This window comes from Budorcas taxicolor, chromosome 15 (assembly GCF_023091745.1).
Source record: "Budorcas taxicolor isolate Tak-1 chromosome 15, Takin1.1, whole genome shotgun sequence".
NCBI lineage: Eukaryota > Metazoa > Chordata > Mammalia > Artiodactyla > Bovidae > Budorcas > Budorcas taxicolor.
In genome coordinates, this window is record NC_068924.1 from 77,470,017 (window position 1) to 77,493,728 (window position 23,712).

The following is a 23,712-nucleotide window of genomic DNA, read 5'->3' on the forward strand; positions in this document are numbered from 1 at the left end:
TTGGAGAAGGAAACGGCACCCCACTCCAGTATTCTTGTCTGGAAACTCCCACGGATGGAGGAGCCTGGTGGGCTATAGTCCGCGGGGTTGCAGAGAGTGGGACACGACTTCACTCCCACTTTCTCATGGTCATAAAAAAGGCAGTATTTTTGTCTACATCTACAGGTGCTGACAAGAAAAAGCCGGTAAGAAATATAAAGCAAAGAATTCCCCCAGTATGTGATAACTCATGAGAGGAAAGTCATTACCTTTGCAACTCTTAGGAAGCTGTCTGATCTAACCATCCTGTTACCCAGTGGTTTACCAGAAACGATTTTTTTTTTTTTTTGCCTTGTTGGCACCTCATACATGCATGCTAACTCATTTCAGTCATGTCCAACTCTTTGTGGCTCTATGGACCATCGCCATCTGCCAGGCCCCTCTGTGCGTGTTGACAACTCACAACGATATTAACCAAATTAGCCTAATTGAGAAGACAGTCATGTTGAACTCATTTCAAATGCTATGGCCACTTTGTACAAGGGCCCTGTGAACATGAAGTCTGGTGTGGGGGGAAGGAGGCTGACTAATACTCCGGAGGAAGGTCACTTCATCCACCTCATTTGTGGAGCCTCCAGTTTATGTACGTGCGGCTAGAGTTCTGTGCATATGTGTGAGCATAAGGGGTTTAGGATATCTTCTGATTCAGTCAGTCACTCAGTCGTGTCCGACTCTTTGCCACCTCATGGACTGCAGCACACCAGGCCTCCCTGTCCATCACCAACTCCCAGAGTTTACTCAAACTCATGTCCATTGAGTCAGTGATGCCATCCAACCATCTTATCCTCTGTCGTCCCCTTCTCCTCCCACCTTCAATCTTTCCCAGCATCAGGGTCTTTTCAGTTGAATCAGTTCTTAGCATCAGGTGGCCAAAGTATTGGAGTTTCAGTTTCTGATTAGTCTATGACTTTGAAGATTTAATGAAATGTGACAATCTCTCAGCCTCTCTGGCAAATTTAATGACCTCACAATGCATTGGGTATTCCTCAAAGGCTATAACCACTGAATGCTAGTGTGATGGTGTTCAATTGTACTGTTTCAAAAGGTATATAAATCTATTTTTATTCCAAATGGACTTCCTCAATTTTGCTTCTCAAAACAAATGTTATTAGTCCTGCATCCTTACTTCAACTTCTCTACCTGTAAACGTTGTTCATTCATGATCTCCACTTAGAAGATCTTCAATTCTTTTCCCCTCAGACAGACAGAGGAATTAACGGTGATGAATCAGGATCTTCACCATTGCATCTTTCAAGTCTTTGCAAAAACACTAAACTTTGCACTTCTCCCCAGTGATGCAATATGGCTTTTTGTTTGCTGTCTGAGCAGAGAATGTATTGGGGGAGTAACTTTACAGACATGCATTTGAAAATTCCAATAATTATAACACTGTGTCCAGTGACCAGGGGCAGGAAACTAAAATTAGGATTCTGTTTTATTCTATATGTCTATACCCAGTATGATTTCTGAGTATGGGTAAATAATGATCACCTGTATGTCTAGTCTTAGACCCAATGAAAGACGAAAGCAGATCAAAGCTATATTTAAATTATTTCATTAGACCCACTTTTTCTGTAACTTAAGGTTAGTGTTAACTCAGAGTCAGAATCCAATAACCCACAGAAGAGCTGGGTAATCCTACCTTTGCCCAGGGTAGGATTATTCGCATAAATGGCTTTTGGCCATCTACAAGAAGGCTTGGAGGAATATGGATAGAACATATGTTGGCTAAACGTCAAGATCTTTTATCAAAGGGCTCCATGCTTTTGCATAAGTCTAGGGTTTCAGTGGCTGTAAACTAGCTTAGGTCAGAGAATTACATGAGATGGTATTTGCCTACTGGATCATTTTGTGCTGATTTTTATCCAAGTAAAAATGAAATATTACTGTGGTTATTTTCCCATCTACTTCATTTCCTTAGAATCCCCTGATTCATGAGATACTGCCATGAATGTGTGAACAGCAGAATACTTGGTTAAGATCTAGAGTTTGTGACATATTGGAAAACTGCTTCCATCTTATCTCTCAGAGTTACACACTAAGATATGGCTTTCTGGCTTCTTGGGTTCTTTTTTTTCCTTTTTGGTTGAACAGTCCAGGTTTAATTTTCAATAAATATCAACTTATCACACTACACAGGATTTCTATTGCATACCAAACAACTTTAATAACTTTAGAACTGATAACTTCTGAGAGCAATTATCTCCTCTATTCCTGAAGGAGCAAGACAAAGAACAGCTTATGAGTTTAAGGGAGTGCTGGGAAATGGGTCACCTGGAAGGTTCCATGGTCTAGGTCCAGGGATGAAGCCAGCTGTGGCATCTTTGCAAGAAATAGGAAAGAGAAAACCACTCTGACCTCACTTCCTGTGCTGCTATTTACAGCCACTGGCTAAACCCATTAAGTAAACAGAGAGCAAAGGAACCCATGGACACAGTTTATGGAGTTGAGCATCCTGGAAAGAAGATGAGCTTAAAAGTATAGAGAATGGATTGGGAAGAACAAAGGAAAGGTATTCAACAGATAATGAAGATATCAGTATCATTGAACATATGTGTTTTAATATCCAAATACACACATATGAATATATAGTACACTTAAATAAATGTCACACATGTTTATTTTGCCTTCTACACAACTGGAAAGAATGAGAATGAAAATTCTGATTGATTACATTTCAGCTGAGAATTGTAGTCTTAAAAAAATCTTCATCACTGAATAATGCCCAATTCGTCAACACACAATTTTATTTAATTGTCTTGTTAGTCATTTCCCATGACCGTGAAACCCTAAGAGACTGCAGAATCTATCATCCTGGGGATTCAGAAACTCGTATAGAGGACTCTGGAACACTCAGATTTGAACTCTGTTGAGGTGGTGGTGTGGCTGACAATTTTAGGTAAGTTATCTAACTGAGATACTAGAATTAGATGGAAAATTTTACTTATTCCTCCAACCAATCCTAAGGTCATTTACATCCTAAGATATATATGTGCTAGTAAGAGGGCCTCTTTTCAAATATCTCACCATCTTCCTATTGAAGTTTCTGAAACTGCTCAGAGTTCACAAGAAAAAGTAGCATTTCTTATTTTTAGAAACAAAAAAAAATAATAATAATCAGTATTACCAAAAACTGACAAGGAATTTGAAAAAAAAAAACCAATTTAAAATAAAATAATGATATATGCTATGATATGATGTATGGCAAAACCAATACAATATTGTAAAGTAATTAACCTCCAATTAAAATAAATAAATGTATATTTTAAAAGTAATGACGACCCTGTATGCAAGACAGTAAAAAAGACACAGATGTGTATAACGGACTTTTGGACTCAGAGGGAGAGGGAGAGGGTGGGATGATTTGGGAGAATGGCATTGTAACAGGTATACTATCATGTAAGAATTGAATCGCCAGTCTATGTCCGACGCAGGATACAGCATGCTTGGGGCTGGTGCATGGTGATGACCCAGAGAGATGTTATGGGGTGGGAGGTGGGAGGGGGGTTCATGTTTGGGAACACATGTACACCCGTGGTGGATTCATGTCAATGTATGGCAAAACCAATACAGTATTGTAAAGTAAAATAAAGTAAAAATAAAAATTAAAAAAATAAAAAAATAAAAGTATCATATGGATAATAAAGGAAAAATTATCTTAATAAGCTCTCTTTGTATAGAATTTTTTATCTCAAATTCCTGTTTATAATAATGATCATAGGAATATTTCTTTTTTGTTGGGGTATTGGGCTTCCCAGGTGGCATTAGTGGTAAAGAATCTGCCTGCCAATGCAGGAGATGCAAGAGACATGAGTTCTATCCCTGGGTCAGGAATATCTTCTGGAATAGGAAATGGCAACCCACTCCAGTATTCTTGCCTGGAGAATCCCATAGACAGGGGAGACTGGTGGGCTACAGTCCATGGGGTCACAAAGAGTCAGACATAACTGAGCACACAACACAGGTATTGAGAATGCAGTTCTCACATGAGTTTCATCTCCTGCTTTCAGTAAGAGAAGGGGATATCAGAGTGTCCCTTAGGTTTCTGCCGTTTTTTAAATGCTGATGAAATAATTCTTCTGTCAAAGTGGCATATTTGGGGGTGGGAATGCCTACCACCCTTCATATGTTACTACCTCTTAAACCATAGGGACTTTACCATACCTCATGAGCTTTGAACAACTTTGCTTGTAGCTGGGAAATATAAAACAGATTTTTTTTTTTTTCTCTCAGGGCAAAAATTACATTAGCTCCTTTCCCAGTTCCTCTTCACCAAATCATTCAGTTTTTTCTTTTTAATATCATCTATCATTAAATGAAAAACTTTCTTATTTGTTTCCTTGTATAGTGTGGACATGCTCAGTCACTAAGTCGTGTCTGACTCTTTGTGACCCCATGGACTGCAGTCCACCAGGCCCCTCTGTCCATGGGATTTTCCAAGCAAGAGTGCTGGAGTGGGTTAGCATGTCCTCCTCCAGGGGATCTTCCTGACTCAGACCAAACCTGCACCTCTGGCAGCTCCCTCATTGGCAGGCGGATTTTTATCACTGCATTGCCTATGTATCTCTCCTTTCTAAGTAAAGCCTCCACAGAATAACGATCAGTGCTGTTAGCTTCACTTCTGTATCCTAATGGCCAGACAGCCCCAAGGGCTCAAGAAATATTTTCCAAATAAATAAGTAAGCCCCAAACAGCATTAAAGCTTTCTAGTATTCAAGTCACTTTGTTGAAATAAATATATTGAGGCTCAGAAAACTTCCCTCATCTTCCCAAATAAGCCAAGATTTCTGTTCAGCTCTTCCTTACTTTAATAACCATAGTCTTGACCATATTTCATAGATTTGTATAAAAGAATGCCCTCCTTTGATATGGGTTGAGGTAATTAAACTCTTAATTCCTTCATTTGTAGGTGAGGTCTCTTTAAACCATGGAGAAGAACAATCACACGGTGACTGAGTTCATCCTTGTGGGATTCACAACAGACCCCAAGACGCAGCTGGTCCTGTTTGTGGTATTCCTTGGTGTGTACTCCATGACCCTGGTAGCAAATGCCACCCTCATAGTGTTGATCGGTAATGACTCCCGACTGCACACACCCATGTATTTTTTCATTGGGAATCTGTCCTTTCTGGATCTCTGCTACTCCTCTGTGTACACCCCAAAGATCCTAGTGACCTGCATCTCTGAAGACAAGAGCATCTCCTTCACTGGCTGTGCAGTCCAGTTCTTCTTCTCTGCGGGGCTGGCCTACAGCGAGTGCTACCTGCTGGCTGCCATGGCTTATGACCGCTATGCGGCCATTTCCAGTCCCCTGCTCTATGCTCAGGTCATGTCGAGGAGACTCTGTATCTGTTTGGTTATATATTCCTATACTGGGGGTTTTGTCAATGCAATAATACTCACCAGCAACACATTCACATTGAATTTTTGTGGTGGTAATATTATTGATGACTTTTTCTGTGATGTTCCACCTCTCGTGAAATTGGCTTGTGATGTGAAAGAGACGTACCAGGATGTGTTGTACTTCCTCCTGGCCTCCAACGTCATCACCCCCACTGTGCTCATCCTAGCTTCCTACGCCTTCATCATTGCTGCCATCTTGCGAATTTGCTCCACTCAGGGCCGCCTCAAAGCCTTCTCCACCTGCTCCTCCCACCTGATCTCTGTCACCTTGTACTACGGCTCCAGTCTCTACATCTACTCCCGTCCAAGTTCCAGCTATTCCCTTGAGAGGGACAAGGTGGTGTCTACATTTTACACCGTGGTGTTCCCCATGTTGAACCCCATGATCTACAGTATGAGGAATACAGATGTTAAAGATGCTCTGAAAAAGCTCTCCAGGTTCACATAATCTGAAATCTAAACTGACATAAATTTCTTGAAACATTGCTCAGTGAAAACAGACTGCTTCAGGGGAAGTTTGGGAGGAATATTTTTTTTAAAAAACACCTGTTTCTTTACTCAAAGAAATTCAATGAAAAAGTCTTTTTCTTTGCTTTAATTTGTTTTGTTTACTAATTCTGTTATAATCTATTCTACAACTTAATAAATTCAACTTAATATAGCTTTTAAAAATGATATCAAAATTTAATATAATACATGAGTATATTACACTTCTGAAATTCCAAATGATTAAATTTTACTATCTCCTTGGGATAGACCCATTTTCCACCTACTTGATGAGCATTAAGAGATTGTGAAGAAACCATTACATGGATCCTTGACACTTGTGAAATATATCTCAAACTCTTCTTGTCTGATACAATGCTTCTGTGGTAATGAAAGAGTAAGGACTGTGAAGAATTTTTTGATGGAAAGAGGAGGCAATGAGGTGTTAGATAATAAACACAGATAAAAACAAAAATCAGAAATATCAGAGCTAGTACAAATAATGAATTGGCCTCAACTATTGGTTCTGAAACTTTTATTTAACTGTATTTTATAAATGTGCCCATTATGACAATAGCTATGCCTTTCAACAAAAAATTGTAACTTCTGACGTGCAAACTACTCATTTGTCAAATGCAACCAACATTCTGTAATTTGCAGTGTTGTTGTAAAGAGCATTTTTTAAATTAGTCATTTCAGGTGGTCAAAAAGTAAAAAGAAAATAATCATTAAAATTGTCAAAAATTAAGTAAAGTTGACCTGAAAATTTTAAATGTTGTCCTCAAATACCTTCTTTTCAATGTTTATCAATGAATGATTTTAACTTTTTTATTATAAGAAATGAGTTCCTCTACTTTCTTCTGGTTTTCTTCTCTCTTTTTCCATCTGATCACTAGCTGATGCAGACATTTCCCACTAGCCAATGATATCATATATACTCCATAAATATAGAATCTATACATACTATGTTCAAAGTATTTCAAAAGCTACTTGCTGACTATGGCAGGAGGTAGACAAATCAGACAGAAACAGAACCAACACCAGGATGTGCTCACTTTTAGGGTAATAACGAGGTTACTAAGCACTTAGCTTTCCCTTGCCGTGCAAATTCACATTTGGGGATGGTAGCCTGATTTGAATTTATCCTCTTTTTAAAGGTAAAATGTAAACTGCCTAATACATATTACAAAAATGGGGAGAATAACAAGATAAGTTTTTAACTTAATCACCTGTGTCAGAAGCTTATAATTCCAGATTAGAATCATAGATTCATTGTTTTGCACTTGCCTAGCTATCATTTTTGCATATGTGTGGAAATTAAAACATATCTTGAAGGATCAGCTACAACAAATGAATTAGTATGTTTGGAAACATTATCTTCAGTTTTATAGTTTACAGTTTCTATAAACTGTTTTTATAGGCATGAGAGAGTCAAATATATAACATCAGATTATGAACAGCAAGAGTATCTGGAGAGTTATTGTTCATTACCTTTGTTATGAATATTGATGACAGCAAAAGGATCAGTACTCTTCCAAAAGCAATGGAGGTTATTATTGCTTACAATGAATTTTTTTATGAACTTTTAAAAATGTTAAGCATAAAATGCAGAATCAGTTTTCAAAAAGAGCTATATATTACAAGCAAATCACAGGAAGAAAAACAACTAAACCTGCCTTGTACTAAATATTGACCTGTAACGTTCTAGGTAATTAAGAAATTCCATCATTGTCTGTGAGGATGGGAGCAAACACTGAATCTAGAATACAGCAGAGCTTTAATTTGTTGGGGCTTTTTTTTGTTCTCTCTTCTCTTTTTGTTTCTATTTGTCCCATTTGATGCTGTTATTTTGCTTCATGGGGAATATGCAGTTCATGATCAGATGGATGGCACGGCAGACTACTCATTCTATCTGGAAGAGATCACACTTAAGGTGCTATGTAATCCTAATAACATATGTTCCTCTATGTTTAGAAAAGTATATTCTTCATAATCTAAACAATTCAAACACTTTACTTAATATTTCCTTGCAGTTGAAGGCACACGGATGACAAAGAAATAATCGATATACACATTATCTTTTTATGAGTGAGTTTGGAAGAATGTCTTAATAAAAACAAATATTTGTCAAATTTTATTTCCAGCTTTTTCACAATTTTAAATCTACTTCTCAATCAATAAAGTTTGCTCACCAAGATTCAAACTCAAGCTAATGTATTTGAAAACCATCCAAATCCACTTTCTTTTTCAAAGAGATCCCCCCCAATCAAAGAGGATGAGTTTTTATGAAAATCAAGTACTGCAAAGTAGCAGAATGCAATCTTGTAGAGCATCAAACAACTCAATATTAGTTTTAATAGTTTAATCACAGCAAAAGAATAATCAACATAAAATGGTTCAATCAATGATTCATCTTTTAAGCAAAATGTGTTGTATTTACTTGAAATATGGCAATGTGCACAAGCATGTTTATAAGACAATAATTTGGAAAATGCAACGACAGCATCCTGCAAAAAGATCACCTTCATCTCTGAGGTCTTATAGTCTGTGTTGCTTTCCAGAAGGCCGCTTTAATATCTTTGTTTCTCAGGCTATAGATAAGAGGATTGAGCAATGGATTGACCACAGTGTAAAACAGAGATGCCACTTTGTCCTTCCCCAGGGAGTAGGTGGAACTTGGCCTTGAATATGTGAAGAGCAGGGATCCATAGAAGAGCGTGACTGAGACCAGGTGTGAGGCACAGGTGGAGAAGGCCTTGCCCCTTCCCAAAGCCGTGCAGATCCTCAGAATAGCAAGAAGAATGTGGAAATAGGAAATGATGATGACAAGAATGCTCGAGAGGACCGTGAAACCCACGAGACCCAGGAGGACCTGCTCATAGACCTTGGTGTCTGTACATGACATCTTCACCAGTGGTGGTACATCACAGAAATAGTGGTCAATGATATTTTTACCACAGAAACTCAGGCGAAAAGTGTTGGCAGTATGTGCTATAGCATTCAAGAACCCTCCTACATAGGAGCCAGCAACAAGTCTGGTACAGAGAGAAGGGGACATAGTACTTGAATAAAGTAGCGGATTACAGATTGCTATGTGGCGGTCGTATGCCATGGCTGCTGGGAGATAGCACTCAGTATAGGTTACAGTGCAGGAAAAGAAAAACTGGGCTCCACATCCAGCCAATGACATGTGCTTATCCTCTGAGACACAAGTCGCCAGGATTTGGGGGGTGTACACAGAGGTGTACCAGAAATCCAAGAAAGAGAGATTGCCAATGAAAAAATACATAGGTGTGTGCAGGCAAGAATCAGTATGGATTAAGATAACTAAGGACATGTTACCTGACAAGGTGATCAAATAAAGCATCAGAAATATTCCAAATAGGGTCAGTTTCCACTGGGGGTCTGTTGAGAGGCCCAGTAAGATGAATTCAGTCAGGAGGGTGCGATTTCCAACTTCCATGTCTACAGAGGAGAAAGTCTGATAAGATAAGAAAAAGTTGCTAAATGATTTAATGATTTTCTATTGAAAGAAATAAACTGTATATTAAACCAGCAATTCCTAGGAAGCTTATGGACCTTTATCTCTTATTGCTTAGAATGACAGAACATCAGTCTGTGACTTCGGGGCCACTGGAATTCAAGTTAAAATCTCATTTTGAAATTCGGTCTTTCACTTCCTAATTGTTTAATGTAGAACACCTCCTCCCATAGGCACCCCAAAATTACAACCGTTTACAGAGCAGCTATCAATGAGGACAACCTGATTCCAACAGACCATATTTGGGGCCATAAAAACATTCAATAATTTTAAAATAATTCAAGCTATGGGAAGTATATTTTCTGACCCCCATGTGTTGATAATTACATTAGAAACCAGCAGTAGAAAATAGATCTATGAAAAATTCCCAAATATTTGAAAGAATATTTAAAATACTTGTAAATACTTTGTAATCAAAATTTTAAAGCACATATAGAAATTATTTTTAAGAAAGTGAAAATAAAACACAACATATTAATAAGTGGGAAATAGTAAAGCAACACTTAGAGGGAAATTTCAAGCCCTGAACATCAACAAAAAATGAATAAATAAATAAAAGCTCTTTAATCAGTGATATTTGCTTGTAAGTGTGGACAGGAAGCGGCCCAGATGACAGAGTAGAACACTGAGCTCATCTCCTCCCTTGGGCACACCTAAATTATAACTATTTACACAGCAACTATTGATGAGCATCATCTGAAGACGTTCCACAACTGAAGAAACTGAATATATAAAGAAGAAACCGTGAGATAAATAGGAGATGTGATGATACAGATAAGTTGAGACCTTGCATATATATATATATATATATATATATATATATATAGAGAGAGAGAGAGAGAGAGAGAGAGAGAGAGAAATAGAGAGAGAGAGATAGCTATATTTAAATGTCATGGTAGTCACAAAAAGAGAAGAGAAGAATCCAAACACAACACTAAAGAGAGTCCAAAAAATCACAAGAGAAGACAACAACAAAAAAAGGAATTTTTAAAAGAATTACCAAAATTAAAAAAAAATTAACAAAATGGCATTAAGAAATACATACGAATATTTATTTTAAATATAAATGGAATATATTAACAAATCAAAAAATACAGAGTGACTAAATGAATAACAAAATAAGACCCAGGTATTTATTAACTGGGCTTCCCAGGTGGCACTGATGGTAAAGAACCACTGCCAATGCAGAAGACATAAGAGAGGTGGGTTCAATCCTTGGTTAAGGAAGATCCTCTATAGGAGGGCATGGGAATTCGCTCCAGTATTCTTGCCTGGAAAATCCCATGGGCAGAGAAGCCTGGAGGGCTATAGTTGATAGGGTTGCAAAGAGTCAGACACAACTGAAGTGACTTAGTACATATACACACATGTACCACCTAGAAGATATTCCAGATCTAAAGACACACACATACTGAAAGTGTAGGGATGGAAAAAAGGTATTAAATGTAACTGGAAAGAATGTGGGGTAACAATACTTTTATCATACAAAATCGACTTTACAACAAAGACAGCAATAGACAAAGGCATTACAAAATAATACAGACATCAGTCTAACAGAGTAAATAGATATACACACATATATAATGTGTGCATGCTCAGTTCTGTCCAACTCTGCAACTCCATGTACTGTAACCCTCAAGACGCTCCTGTGTCCATGAGCTTATCCCAGCAAGAATATTGGAGTGAGTTGCCATTTCCTCCTCCAGGGGACATTCCCAACCTAGAGATCTAACCTGCGTCTCCCGAGGCTTTTGTATTGGCAGGCAGATTCTTTACGGCCAAGCAACCTGAGAAGCCCTAGACTCACAACTGGAATCAAGATTGCCAAAAAAAAATCAACAACCTCCAATATACATATGATACCACTTTAATGGCAGAAAGTGAAGATTAACTAAAAAATTCCTGATGAGGGGGAAAGAGGAGAGTGAAAAAGCTGGCTTAGAATTCAACATTCAAAAAATGAGGTTCATGGCATCTGGTTCCACCACTTCTTGGCAAACAGATGGGTAAAAAGTGGAAACAGTGACAGATTTTATTTTCTTAGGCTCCAGAATCACTGTGGATGGTGACTATAGCCATGAAATTAAAAGACACTCACTCCTCAGAAGAAAAGCTATGACAAAACTAGACAGCATATTAAAGAGCAGAGACATCACTTTGAGGGTAGAGTCAAAGCTATGCTTTTTCCAGTAGTCATGTAGGGATGTGAGGAGTTGGACCATAAAAAAGGCTGAGTGCCAAATAATTGATGCCTTTGAACAGTAGTACTGGAGAAGACTCTTGAGAGTCCCTTGGACACCAAGGTCATCAAACGAGTCAATCCTAAAAGAAATCAGCCCTGACCATTCATTGGAAGAATAGATGCTGAGACTGAATGAACCTCCAAAACCTTGACTGCCTGATGCGAAGAGGTGACACGCTGGAAAAGCCTCTGATTTTGCAAAAGATAGTGGGCAAGAGGAGAATGGTGTGACACAGAATAAGACGGTTGGATGGCATCATTGACTCAATGTACATGAGTTTGAGCAAACTCTAGGTTATAGTGAAGGACAATGGAGCCTTGTGGCTATAGTTCATGGGATCACAAAAAGTAGGGCATAACTTAGCAACTGACAACAACCAACCAATGGTTACTAAAAACTTCAAAGAGAAAAATTTAAAAATTGGAAAAATAATTCAAAAAGAAACAAAACTCTAAATTCTACAGAACTTTGCAAAGGCAGTCATTTGTAAGTCATTTGTTAAACTCAAGAAACAAGAACAATCTCAAATAAACAACTTCCCAGTACACACAAAGAAACCAGAAAAAGAAGAACAAATCAAAGTTAGTAGAAATAATAAATATCAGAGTAGAAATAGGTACATTAGAAAAACAGTAGAAGATATCAGTGTAACGAAAACTTAGTTCTTTGAAAAGTTAAAAAAAAGATAAATCTTCAGCCATATTCATTAACAAAGGAGAGAATGACCAAATAAATAAAATGAGAAATAAAATAGAAGTTACAACCTATTTAACAGAAATACAGGCAATCATAAGAGAATATTATAAACAGATAAGTGCCAACAAATTAGAAAACCTGGAGGATATGGATAATTTTTTAGAAATATACAATATTTAAAGACCAAATAAGGAAGAAATAGAAAATATGGGCTTTTTATTGGTAATGAGATTGAAAAAGACCTCGATCAAAAAATCTTCCAATAAACAAATCTGGGACCAGATGAAATTATATGAGTTGCAACCACATGGAAGGATCTAGAGGATATTATAAGGGATTAAATCAACTGCTGCTGCTTAGTTGCTTCATTTGGGCCTGACTCTTTGTGACACTATGGACTGCAGCCCTCCAGGCTTCTCTGTCCATGGATTTCTCCAGGCAAGAGTACTTGAGTGGGTTGCCATGCCCTCCTCCAGGGGATCTTCCCAAACCAAGGATCAAACCTGGGTCTCTGGCATTGCAGGCAGATTCTTTACCACTGAGACAACAGGGAAAGACAAATACTATATAAGCTCATTTATATGTGGAGTCTAATAACCAAACCAAGTGGAAAAACATAACAAAACAGAATCAGGCTCAGGGATACAAAGAACAAAGAGGTGACTGCCAAAGGAAAGGAGGATGGTGGGGGGGAGCGGGGTTTGGTGAATGAAATAGGTGACCAACAAACTTCTGGTTTCAAAATAAACAAGTCACGGAAATGAAATGTGCACCATGGTAAATACAGCCAACAGTATTGTTAAGAAGAAGAGGGCTGACGATAGTTTGGAAGAAAAGGTATGACCAACCTAGACAGGATACTGAAAAGTAGGGACTGCTTTGCCAACAAACGTCTGTCTAGTCAAAGCTATGGTTTTTCTAGTGGTCATGTACAGATGTGAGAGTTGGAACATGAAGAAAGCTGAGTGCCAAAGAACTGATGCTTTCTAACTGTGGTGTTGGAGAAGACCCTTGAGAGTCCCTTGGACTGCAACGAGGTCAAAACAGTCAATCCTAAAGGCAATCAATTCTGAATATACATTGGAAGGGCTGATGCTGAATCTGAAGCTTCAATAATTTGGCCACCTGATGTGAAGAACTGACTCATTGGAAAAGACCCTGATGCTGGGAAAGATTGAGGGCAGGAAGAGAAAGGGACGACAGAGGAGGAGATGGTTGGATGGCATCACCGACTTGATGGACATGTGTTCGAGCTAGCTCCAGGAGTTGCTGATGGAATGAGAGACTGGCATGATCAGTCCATGTGGTTTCAAAGAGTCAGACACAATCGAGTGACACCTGAATACTGTCAAAATGTAATAGCTTTGTATGGTGGCAGATGATACCTAGAATCATCATGGTGATCATTTTGTAATGTATAGAAATATTGAATGGCAGTGTTGGAAATAAGCATTGTTGGTAGTTATACTTTAATTAATACTCCAATTTTAAAAGAGAAAGAAGGTAAAAATAAACCACAAACCAATGACCTATGTTATATATGTTATATATTGCAAAAGAGATAGAATTCTTTACTGATTTTCTGATTTCAAAAATAAATTCTGTTGATGTCAAGATTCTATCCTTGGTGCCTGGGATGGCCTTGTTATTTGTTTAGGTCAACAATTTATAGCATATACTATATGCCAAGCCTGGGTCTCAAGAGGCTTTCAGTTCAGATCAGTCGCTCAGTCATGTCCGACTCTTTGCGACCCCATGAATCGCAGCCCGACAGGCCTCCCTGTCCATCACCATCTCCCAGAGTTCACTCAGACTCATGTCCATCGAGTACATGACACCATCCTGCCATCTCATCCTCTGTCATCCCCTTCTCCTCCTGCCTTCAATCCCTCCCAGCTTCAGACTCTTTTCCAATGAGTCAACTCTTCTCATGAGGTGGCCAAAATACTGAAGCTTCAGCTTTAGCATCATTCCTTCCAAAGAAATCCCAGGGCTGACCTCCTTCAGAATGGACTGGTTGGATCTCCTTGCAGTCCAAGGCACTCTGAAGAGTATACTCCAACACCACAGTTCAAAAGCATCAATTCTTCGGCGCTCAGCCTTCTTCACAGTCCAACTCTCACATCCATACATGACCACAGGAAAAAACATAGCTTTGACTAGACGGAACTTAGTCGGCAAAGTAATGTCTCTGCTTTTGAATATGCTATCTAGGTTGGTCATAACTTTTCTTCCAAGGAGTAAGCGTCTTTTAATTTCATGGCTGCTGTCACTATCTGCAGTGATTTTGGAGCCGCCCCAAATAAAGTCTGACACTGTTTCTACTGTTTCCCCATCTATTTCCCATGAAGTGATGGGACCGGATGCCATGATCTTTGTTTTCTGAATGTTGAGCTTTAAGCCAACTTTTTTGCTCTCCTCTTTCACTTTCATCAAGAGGCTTTTTAGCTCCTCTTCACTTTCTGCCATAAGGGTGGTGTCATCTGCATATCTGAGGTTATTGATATTTCTCCCGGCAATCTTGATTCCAGCTTTGTTTCTTCCAGTCCAGTTTTTCTCATGATGTACTCTGCATAGAAGTTAAATAAGCAGGGTGACAATATACAGCCTTGACATACTCCTTTTCCTATTTGGAACCAGTCTGTTGTTCCATGTCCAGTTCTAACTGTTGCTTCCTGACCTGCATACAGATTTCTCAAGAGGCAGGTTAGGTGGTCTGGTATTCCCATCTCTTGAAGAATTTTCCACAGTTTAGATTTGCATGTTTCTTGTCTTACTTTTGAAATGCTGCTACTATTTAAACCAGTGATCAGTGCAAAGAAATAGAGAAAAGCAATAGAATGGGAAAGACTAGAGATCTCTTCAAGAAAATTAGAGATACCAAGGAAACATTTCATGCAGAGATCGGCTCAATAAAGGACAAAAATGGTATGGACTTAACAGAAGGAGAAGATATTAAGACGAGGTTGCAAGAATACGTAGAAGAGTTATATGCAAAAGTCTTAATGAGCCAGATAATCACGATGGTGTGATCACTCACCTAGAGCCAGACATCCTGGAATGCAAGTCAAGTGGGCCTGAGGAAGTATCACAAGGAACTAAGCTAGTGAAGGTGATGGAATTCCAGTTGACTATTTCCAATCCTAAAAGATAATTCTGTGAAAATCCTACACTCAACAGGTCAGCAAATTTGGAAAACTCAGCAGTGGCCACAGGACTGGAAAATGTAAATTTCATTCCAATCCCAAAGAAAGGCAATGCCAAAGAATGCTGAAACTACCACACAATTTTACTGATCTCACACAGTAATAGAGTAATGCTCAGAATTCTCCAAGCCACTCTTCAACAATATGCGAACTGTGAACTATCAGATATTCAAGCTGGTTTTATGATCTCTGGAAACCAGAGATCATATTGCCAACATCTGCTAGATCATTGAAACAGCCAGAGAGTTCCAGAGAAACATCTATTTCTGCTTTATTGACTATGCCAAAGCCTTGAATGTGTGGATCACAACAAACTGTGGGAAATTCTTCAAGAGATGGGAATACCAGACCACCAGACTTGCCTCTTAAGAAATCTGTATGCAGGTCAGAAAACAACAGTTAGAACTGGACATAGAATAACAGACTTGCTCCAAATAGGAAAAGGAGAACATCAAGGCTGTATATTGTCACCCTGCTTATTTAGCTTATATGCAGAGTACATCATGAGAAATGCTGGGCTGGAGGAAGCACAAGCTAAAATCAAGATTGCTGGGAGAAATATCAATAACCTCAGATATGCAGATGACACCACCCTTATGAAAGAAAGTGAAGAAGAACTAAAGACCCTCTGGATGAAAGTGAAAGAGGAAAGTGAAAAAGTTGGCTTAAAGCTCAACATTCAGAAAACAAAGATCATGATATCCGGTCCAATCAATTCATGGCAAATAGATGGGGAAACAGTGGAAACAGTATCAGACTTTATTTGGGGGGGCTCCAAAATCACTGCAGATGGTGACTGCAGCCATGAAATTAAAAGATGCTTACTCCTTGGCAGGAAAGTTATGACCAACCTAGATAGCATATTAAAAAGCAGAGACATTATTTTGCCAACACATGTCCATAGAGTCGAAGCTACGGTTTTTCTAGTAGCCATGCATGAATGTGAGAGTTGGAATATAAAGAAAGCTGAATACCAAAGAACTGATGCTTTTGAAATATGGTGTTTCAGACTTTTGAGAGTCCCTTCAACAGAAATGATATCCAACCAGTCCATCCTAGAGGAAATGCATCCTGATTATTCATTGGAAAGACTGATGCTGAAGCCTACACTCCAATACTGTGGCCAGTATTGAAAGAGCTGATGGGAAGAGCTGACTCATTTGAAAAGACCCTGATGCTGGGAAAGATTGAAGGTGGGAAGAGATGGAGATGGCAGAGGATGAGATGGTTGGATGCTATCACTGACTCAATGGACATATGTTTGAGTAAACTCCAGGAGTTGGGAGACCTGGTGTGCTAGAGTCCATGGGGTGACAAAGAGTCAAACACAACTGAGCGACTGAACTAAACTGAACCATGTAAATAAACCTAGGTTAGCTTTCTGGATAAGACATCTGACTTCATTCTCTTTTTGACTTTAGCTGACAGTAAGCTGGACCCCAGACTTGTGAGTGGGCCCATTCTTCCTCATCTAGCTCTCACTGAGTTAGCAGCTGTGCACAGGCATATCAGCCAGCCTAGCTCTGAGAAGACAGGGCTGGTGTCGGCAGCCTTGCAAAACCACTAGGTTGAACTGGCACCCGAGTTCAAATCCTGATTTCATCCCTTGATATCTCTGCAATCTTGGGTAAGTCCTAAATAGCCACCATCCCACATCTCTATATCTTTTAAAAGGTAGGAAAATGTCAATGTTATAGATTAAACGAGTAGCCCAGGCTGTGGACAAAAATTAAACCCAGTGGAAGCTAGTAAGACAGTAAGATTTAGACTGGTGATATCCTTCAGAACTTTTTTTAAAATTTTAAGTAAATATATTTGTTACCTATTTGCATGTAATTTGACAAAGGAGCATCACGTTCAGGGTGCAAAGTTCACTGGCCTTGAATGAAGGAGTCCTGTGATCCTGTGATAGGGACAGGACCTGGCATTTACCATTTGTGTGATTTTTTAAAAATTCAGATTTAATAGACATAATGATATAATGCCTGTATAATTTTAAGAGAGTCACCTGTCCTCCCTGGAACACAAGTTTATCACATGAAGAAATGTGTTGATCCTTTTCTAGAACCAATTTTCTGTGATTCCAGTTTGTTAAAACCTCTTATAACCTCTATAAAATCTATCATAAATATAAGAACATGTAACCTCACCTGAAATGATACAGTGTGCAGAACAGATTAACAACCTTTATGCTATGCATGTATCTTTGTAGACATTAAGCATATCATCATCTTGACTTAAGTGAAGATTAACATGAGATTTGCATTGTCATACTTGTTTCTATAATAATCAATAATGTGATTTTGTGTACATTCCGTAATTTCTTCATCAGGAAAATAATTGGAACTGCTCTTAAATTTTTGGAATGTTAAAGCTCTTTGAAAACCTAACAAAAGCAACATATGTTCTCCCCAGCTTCCAAAACTGCATGTATGTTTAAACAAAAAAAAATTTTAGAGGGCTCAAGAATCCCTATCAATCTACCCACAGATTTTGTGCTCATGATTCTAAATTAAAAATTCTACTTGTAAAAGGGGCTTACCTGGTAGCTCAGGCGGTAAAGAGTCTGCCTGCCATGCAAGAGACCCGATTCAACCCCTGGGTCATTTCTTACTTTTGAAGATCCTTGGGAGAAGGGAAGTCAACCCAGGCCAATGTTCTTGCCTGAGGAATTCCATGGAAAGAGGAGTCTGGCCGGCCACAGGCCATGAGGTCAGAAAGTCAGACAAGACTGAGTGACTCACACACCCACAAATACACACACACAATAAAAGATACCTAATGCTAACATTCTATACTCCTAAGAGATGAGTAACAAATAATTCAAACTTCAGAAGTTTGCAACTGAATTCCTAACCTTCAATCCTCCAAAGTGATCTCTCTGTTCATTTGTTATATCAGATAACAAATTCTATTATTCTAGCTTCTCACACTACAAATTTGGAATCAACCTACTTTCTTTTTCCTCCTATTTCCTCTTCAAACTTCCCTCTGAAGTTTGCACCTAAAAAAATGAGCACCAAGAAGTTAAAATATTACACCTATAGTTGAGTCAACACAGAGTATCAGAATCACTAGAGTCAAAAAGCATGTCACCTTGTATGTCCTCTTGTTTTCTCCACTGTGTAAAGGAATATGCGATGAGTCAGCATAACTGTCACACTGAATTTGAATTCTAGATGAGAGTTACGTATATCATTAATGGACCTCTGTTTAGAAGTGTGTGTGTGTCTTTGTGTCTGTGTGCACACGCGCATGTGCATTTGGCAAAAGACAAACTTTGTACTTCTCTTGTGATTTCAACTGAGGTCGAGTGAAAGTGTAAGTCTCTCAGTTGTGTCTGACTCTTTGTGACCCATGGATTGTAGCTCTTCTGTCCAAGGTATTATTCAGGCAAGACCACTGGAATGGATAGCCATTCTCTTTTCCAGGGGATCTTCCCAACCCAGGGATAAAACTCAGGTCTCCTGAATTGCAGGCAGATTCCTTACTGTCTGTGTTATCAGGGAAGCCCAACTGAGGTCAAAGAGAAGCCAAATCACTTAACTGCCTCTGATCTGAGATGCTTACCTTTGACCAGAAGGGCACTCCTGGGAGTGCACTCTTTTCTGCCTCCTCTAAAGTGAGGCATTTATCTCTTCAGGAGCCCTTTGGGATTCCTTCCACACAGAAGCCCAGAAATATGTACCATAGTCTCCAAAGACATAGTTAGCATTCATTTGAAGTATGGGGATAATGTGTTAATTAGGATATAACAATATGAAGAGTACTTTATTAAAAATTGGCTCTTTAAATGGATCTAAGTCACAATCTTACTATTGCATATGTCTGATAATTGAAACTCTCCAAATTGTATTAACTAGACTTCTCCAAAATGGATCATGCAATCCATAATTTTCTTCTTTGCCATATGCTCTTCTCTCTGTCAAAGCCACACTTCCTTTTCTCATTCATCAGACAATTCCAACCCACCTTTGTTGTTATGGCTTGAACTGTATCCCTTCAAAACTCCTTTGTTATAGTCCTAACCTCCCCTGGCTTGCTAACTCAGAACATGACTGCATTTGTAGATGGTGGTGATAGTCACGTCTGGCTCTTTGCCACCCCATGGACTGTAGCCTGCCAGGCTTCTCTGTCCATGGGATTTGTGGGGCAAGAATACTGGAGTGGGTTGCCATTTCCTTCCCCAGGGATCTTCCCAACCTAAGGATTGAACCCACATCTCCTGTATTTCAGGCAGGTTCTTTACTACTGAGCCACCAGGGAAGTAGGTAGGTCCTTAAGAGACATGATTAAGTTAAAATGAGGTGACTAGGATAAGCCTTAATCCAATATGACTTGTCAGTCAGTCCAGTGGTTCAGTCATGTCCAAATTTTTGCTACCCCAAGGACTGAAACACTCAGGCCTTCCTGTGCATCACCAACTCCTGGAGTCTTCTCAGACAAATGGCCATTGAGTCAGTAAAGCCATCCAATCATCTCAACCTCTTTTGTTCCCTTCCCCTCCTCCTGCCTTTAATCTTTTTCCAGCAGTAGGGTCTTTTCAAATGAGTCAGTGGCCAACGTATTGGAGTTTCAGCATCAGCACCAGTCCTTCCAATGAATATTCAGGACTGATCTCCTTTAGGATGGACTGGTTGGATAGCCTAGGTATCCAAGGGACTCTTTGGAGTCTTTTCCAACACCACAGTTCAAAAGCATCAATTCTTCCCCGCTCAGCTTTCTTTATAGTCCAACTCTCACACCCGTACATGACTACTGGAAAAACCATAGCTTTGACTCTATGGACCTTTGTTGGCAAAGTCATGTCTCTGCTTTTGAATATGCTGTCTGCTGCTGCTGCTGCTAAGTTGCTTCAGTCGTGTCCAACTCTGTGCATCCCCATAGATGGCAGCCCACCAGGCTCCCCATCCCTGGGATTCTCCAGGCAAGAACACTGGAGTGGGTTGCCATTTCCTTCTCCAATGCGTGAAAGTGAAGTCACTCAGTTGTGTCTGACTCTTCACGACCCCATGGATTGCAGCCTACCAGGCTCCTCCTTCCATGGGATTTTCCAGGCAAGAGTACTGGAGTGGGGTGCCATCACTTTCTCTGAATATGCTGTCTAGGTTGGTCATAACTTTCCTTCCAAGGAGTAAGCATCTTAATTTCATGGCTACAGTCACCATCTGCAGTGATTTTGGAGGCCAAAAAGATAGTCTGTCACTGTTTCCACTGTTTCCCCATCTATTTGCCATGAAGTGATGGGACCAGATGCCATGATCTTCGTTTTCTGAATGTTGAGCTTTAAGTCAACTTTTTCACTCTCCTCTTTCACTTTCATCAAGAGGCTCTTGAGTTCATTTTCACGTTCTTCCATAAGGGTGGAATCATCTGCATATCTGAGGCTATTGATATTTCTCCTGGGAATCTTGATTCCAGCTGTGCTTCATCCAGTTAGGCATTTCTTATGATGTACACTGCATAGAGGTTAGATAAGCACGGTGACAACATATGGCCTTGATGTACCCCTTTCGTGATTTGGAACCAGTCTGTTTTGCCACGTCCAGTTCTAACTGTTGCTTCTTTACCTGCATACAGATTTCTCAGGAGGCAGGTTAGGTGGCCTGATGTTCCAAAGTCTCTAGGATTTTTCCACAGTTTGTTGTGATTCACACAGTCAAGTCTTTGGCATAGTCAGTATAGCAGAAATAGATGTTTTTCTGTACTCTCTTGCTTTTTCTAAGTATCTTTATTAAAAGAGAAAACTGAGATTTGGACACATGAAGAGATACCAGGAATGCTTGTACACAGAGGAAAAAAAGATGAGTAGAAAAAGCAAGAGGGTTGTTGTTTTTCAGTTGCTCAGTCATGTCCGACTGTTTGTGACCTCATGGAATGCAACACACCAACTTTCCCTGTCCTTTACCATCTCCCAGAGTTTGCTCAAACTCTTGTCCACTGAATCAGCGACGCCATCCAACCATTTGCTCCTCTGTTGTGAGGGTGGCCATCTACCAGCAGAAGACAGCAACCCTGATGGTGTTTTAACCTTGGCCTTTTATCATACAGAAATGTGATAAAATAAATTGCTGTTGTTTAAGTCACCCAGTCCATAATATTTTGTTATAACCTATCAAAGTAGTATACTTTCTTATCAACAGTAGGGCTTCTTTATGCTGGCAAACGTCACGTTTTACATGTATAAAGACTACTTAAGTTAGAGAATGTGAGGACCATAATAAAATGCTCTCTAAGTTTTAATTAATGTACACGTAAAGCTGAACATGTAAAGAAATACAAAAATTGATGGGACCTTAACTGACATCAGTCATTCGTTCACCATAGAGAGATTTTTCAGGCCTTCCCCAATAGCTCAGTCGGTAAAGAATCTGCCTGCAATGCAGGAGACCCCAGTTTGATTCCTGGGTTGGGAAGATCCACTGGAGAAGGGATAGGAGACCCACTCCAGTATTCTTGGGCTTCCCTTATGGCTCAGCTAGTAGAGAATCTGCCTGCAATTTGGGAGACCTGGGTTCAGTCCCTGGGTTGGGAAGATCCCCTGGAGAAGGGAAAAGTTATCCACTCCAGTATTCTGGCCTGGAGAATTCTATGGACTATATAGTCCCTGAGGTTGCCAAGATTCGGACATGACTGAGCAATTTTCACTTTCATTGAGATATTCATTCTGAATCTCTCTTAGATATAGAGCTATTTGAAATCTTTCTTTGTGTCCCTCTACTTATCTATTTCTATCTACATCTCCATTTATGTTTAAGTCTTCAGTTTAGTTCAGTTCAGTCACTCAGTCATGTCCGAATCTTGGCAACCCCATGGACTGCAGCTCGCCAGGCCTCCCTGCCCACCGTCAACAGCCAGAGTTTACTCAAGCTCATGCCCATTGAGTTGGTGATGCCATCCAACCATATCATCCTCTGTTTTCCCCTTCTCCTCCTGCCTTCAATATTTCCCAGCATCAGGGTCTTTTCCAATGAGTAAGTTCTTCACAGCAGGTGGACAAAATATTGGAGTTTCACCTTCAGCATCAGTCCTTCCAATGAATATTCAGGACTGATTTCCTTTATTTATTTATTTTTTCTAGCACTTTTTTTTTCTTTTTAAAGAAAAATTCATTAATTTAATTTAATTTTATTATTTATTTATTTATTTATTTATTTGAATATAAATTTATTTATTTTTAATTGGAGGCTAATTACTTTACAATATTTTAGTGATTTTTGCCATACATTGACATGAATCAGCCATGGGTGTCCATGTGTTCCCCATCCTAAACCCCCCTCCCACCTCCCTCCCCATCCCATCCCTCGGGACTGGTTGGATCTCATTGCAGTCCAAAAGACTCTCAAGAGTCTTCTCCAACACCACAGTTCAAAAGCACAAGTTCTTCAGCTCTCAGCTTTCTTTATAGTCCAACTCTCACATCCATACATGACTACTGGAAAAAACATAGCTTTGACTAGACATTACTTTGTTGTCAAAGCAATGTGTCTGCTTTTTAAAATGCTATCTAGGTTGGTCATAACTTTTCTTTCAAGGAGCAAGTGTCTTTTAATTTCATGACTTTAAGTTTTATACTTGCTATACTCTTGTTCTTGATTCTCTAATTTTTGGAGGAAATAATCCTTTATTGAAAACTCACAGTGAATCTAAGTAAACATGTTTGGTATCTTCTACATCTATTGCTGAAGAAATATATCATGGCAAGCAAAGAAAAGATGATCAGAATAAAAAATAAATTTATTTTAAGGGCATTTTGTGACAGGTATTTTACTTGTGACATCTTAACTCATTCTCCTAACTAATGGAAAAATATCTTCAGAACCAAAAGTTCAAGGTTTGTATTTTTGTTTTCTCACCTGTGAACTGCAAGATTTGAAGCAAGTCATTTAATCCATGATTTAATGATCAGTTTTATTATTCCCTGGCAGCTCAGCTGGTAAAGAATTCACCTTTAATCCACCTTTAATGCAGGAAAGCCTGGTTCAATTCCTGGGTCAGGAGGGTCTGCTGGAGAAGGGATAGGCTACCCACGCCAGTATTCTTGGGCTTCCCTTGTGGCTCAGCTAGTAAAGAATCCACCTGCACTGTGGGAGACCTG

The 23,712-nt window shown here is 39.2% G+C and overlaps 2 protein-coding genes across 2 annotated transcripts; one reads left to right on the top strand and one right to left on the bottom strand.

Moving 5' to 3' along the window:
• Nucleotides 1-4,966: 4,966 nt before the first annotated feature.
• LOC128060449 (olfactory receptor 1013-like) lies at nucleotides 4,967-5,890 on the top strand. Its single transcript, XM_052652854.1, has one exon. It carries the CDS (start codon nucleotides 4,967-4,969, stop codon nucleotides 5,888-5,890), a length of 924 nt encoding a protein of 307 aa, XP_052508814.1.
• A 2,562-nt stretch (nucleotides 5,891-8,452) lies between these two features.
• Nucleotides 8,453-9,400, bottom strand: LOC128060450 (olfactory receptor 9G4-like). Its single transcript, XM_052652855.1, has one exon. The coding sequence runs from the start codon at nucleotides 9,389-9,391 to the stop codon at nucleotides 8,453-8,455; it is 939 nt and encodes a 312-aa protein (XP_052508815.1). The 5' UTR covers nucleotides 9,392-9,400.
• Between the last annotated feature and the right edge of the window lie 14,312 nt (nucleotides 9,401-23,712).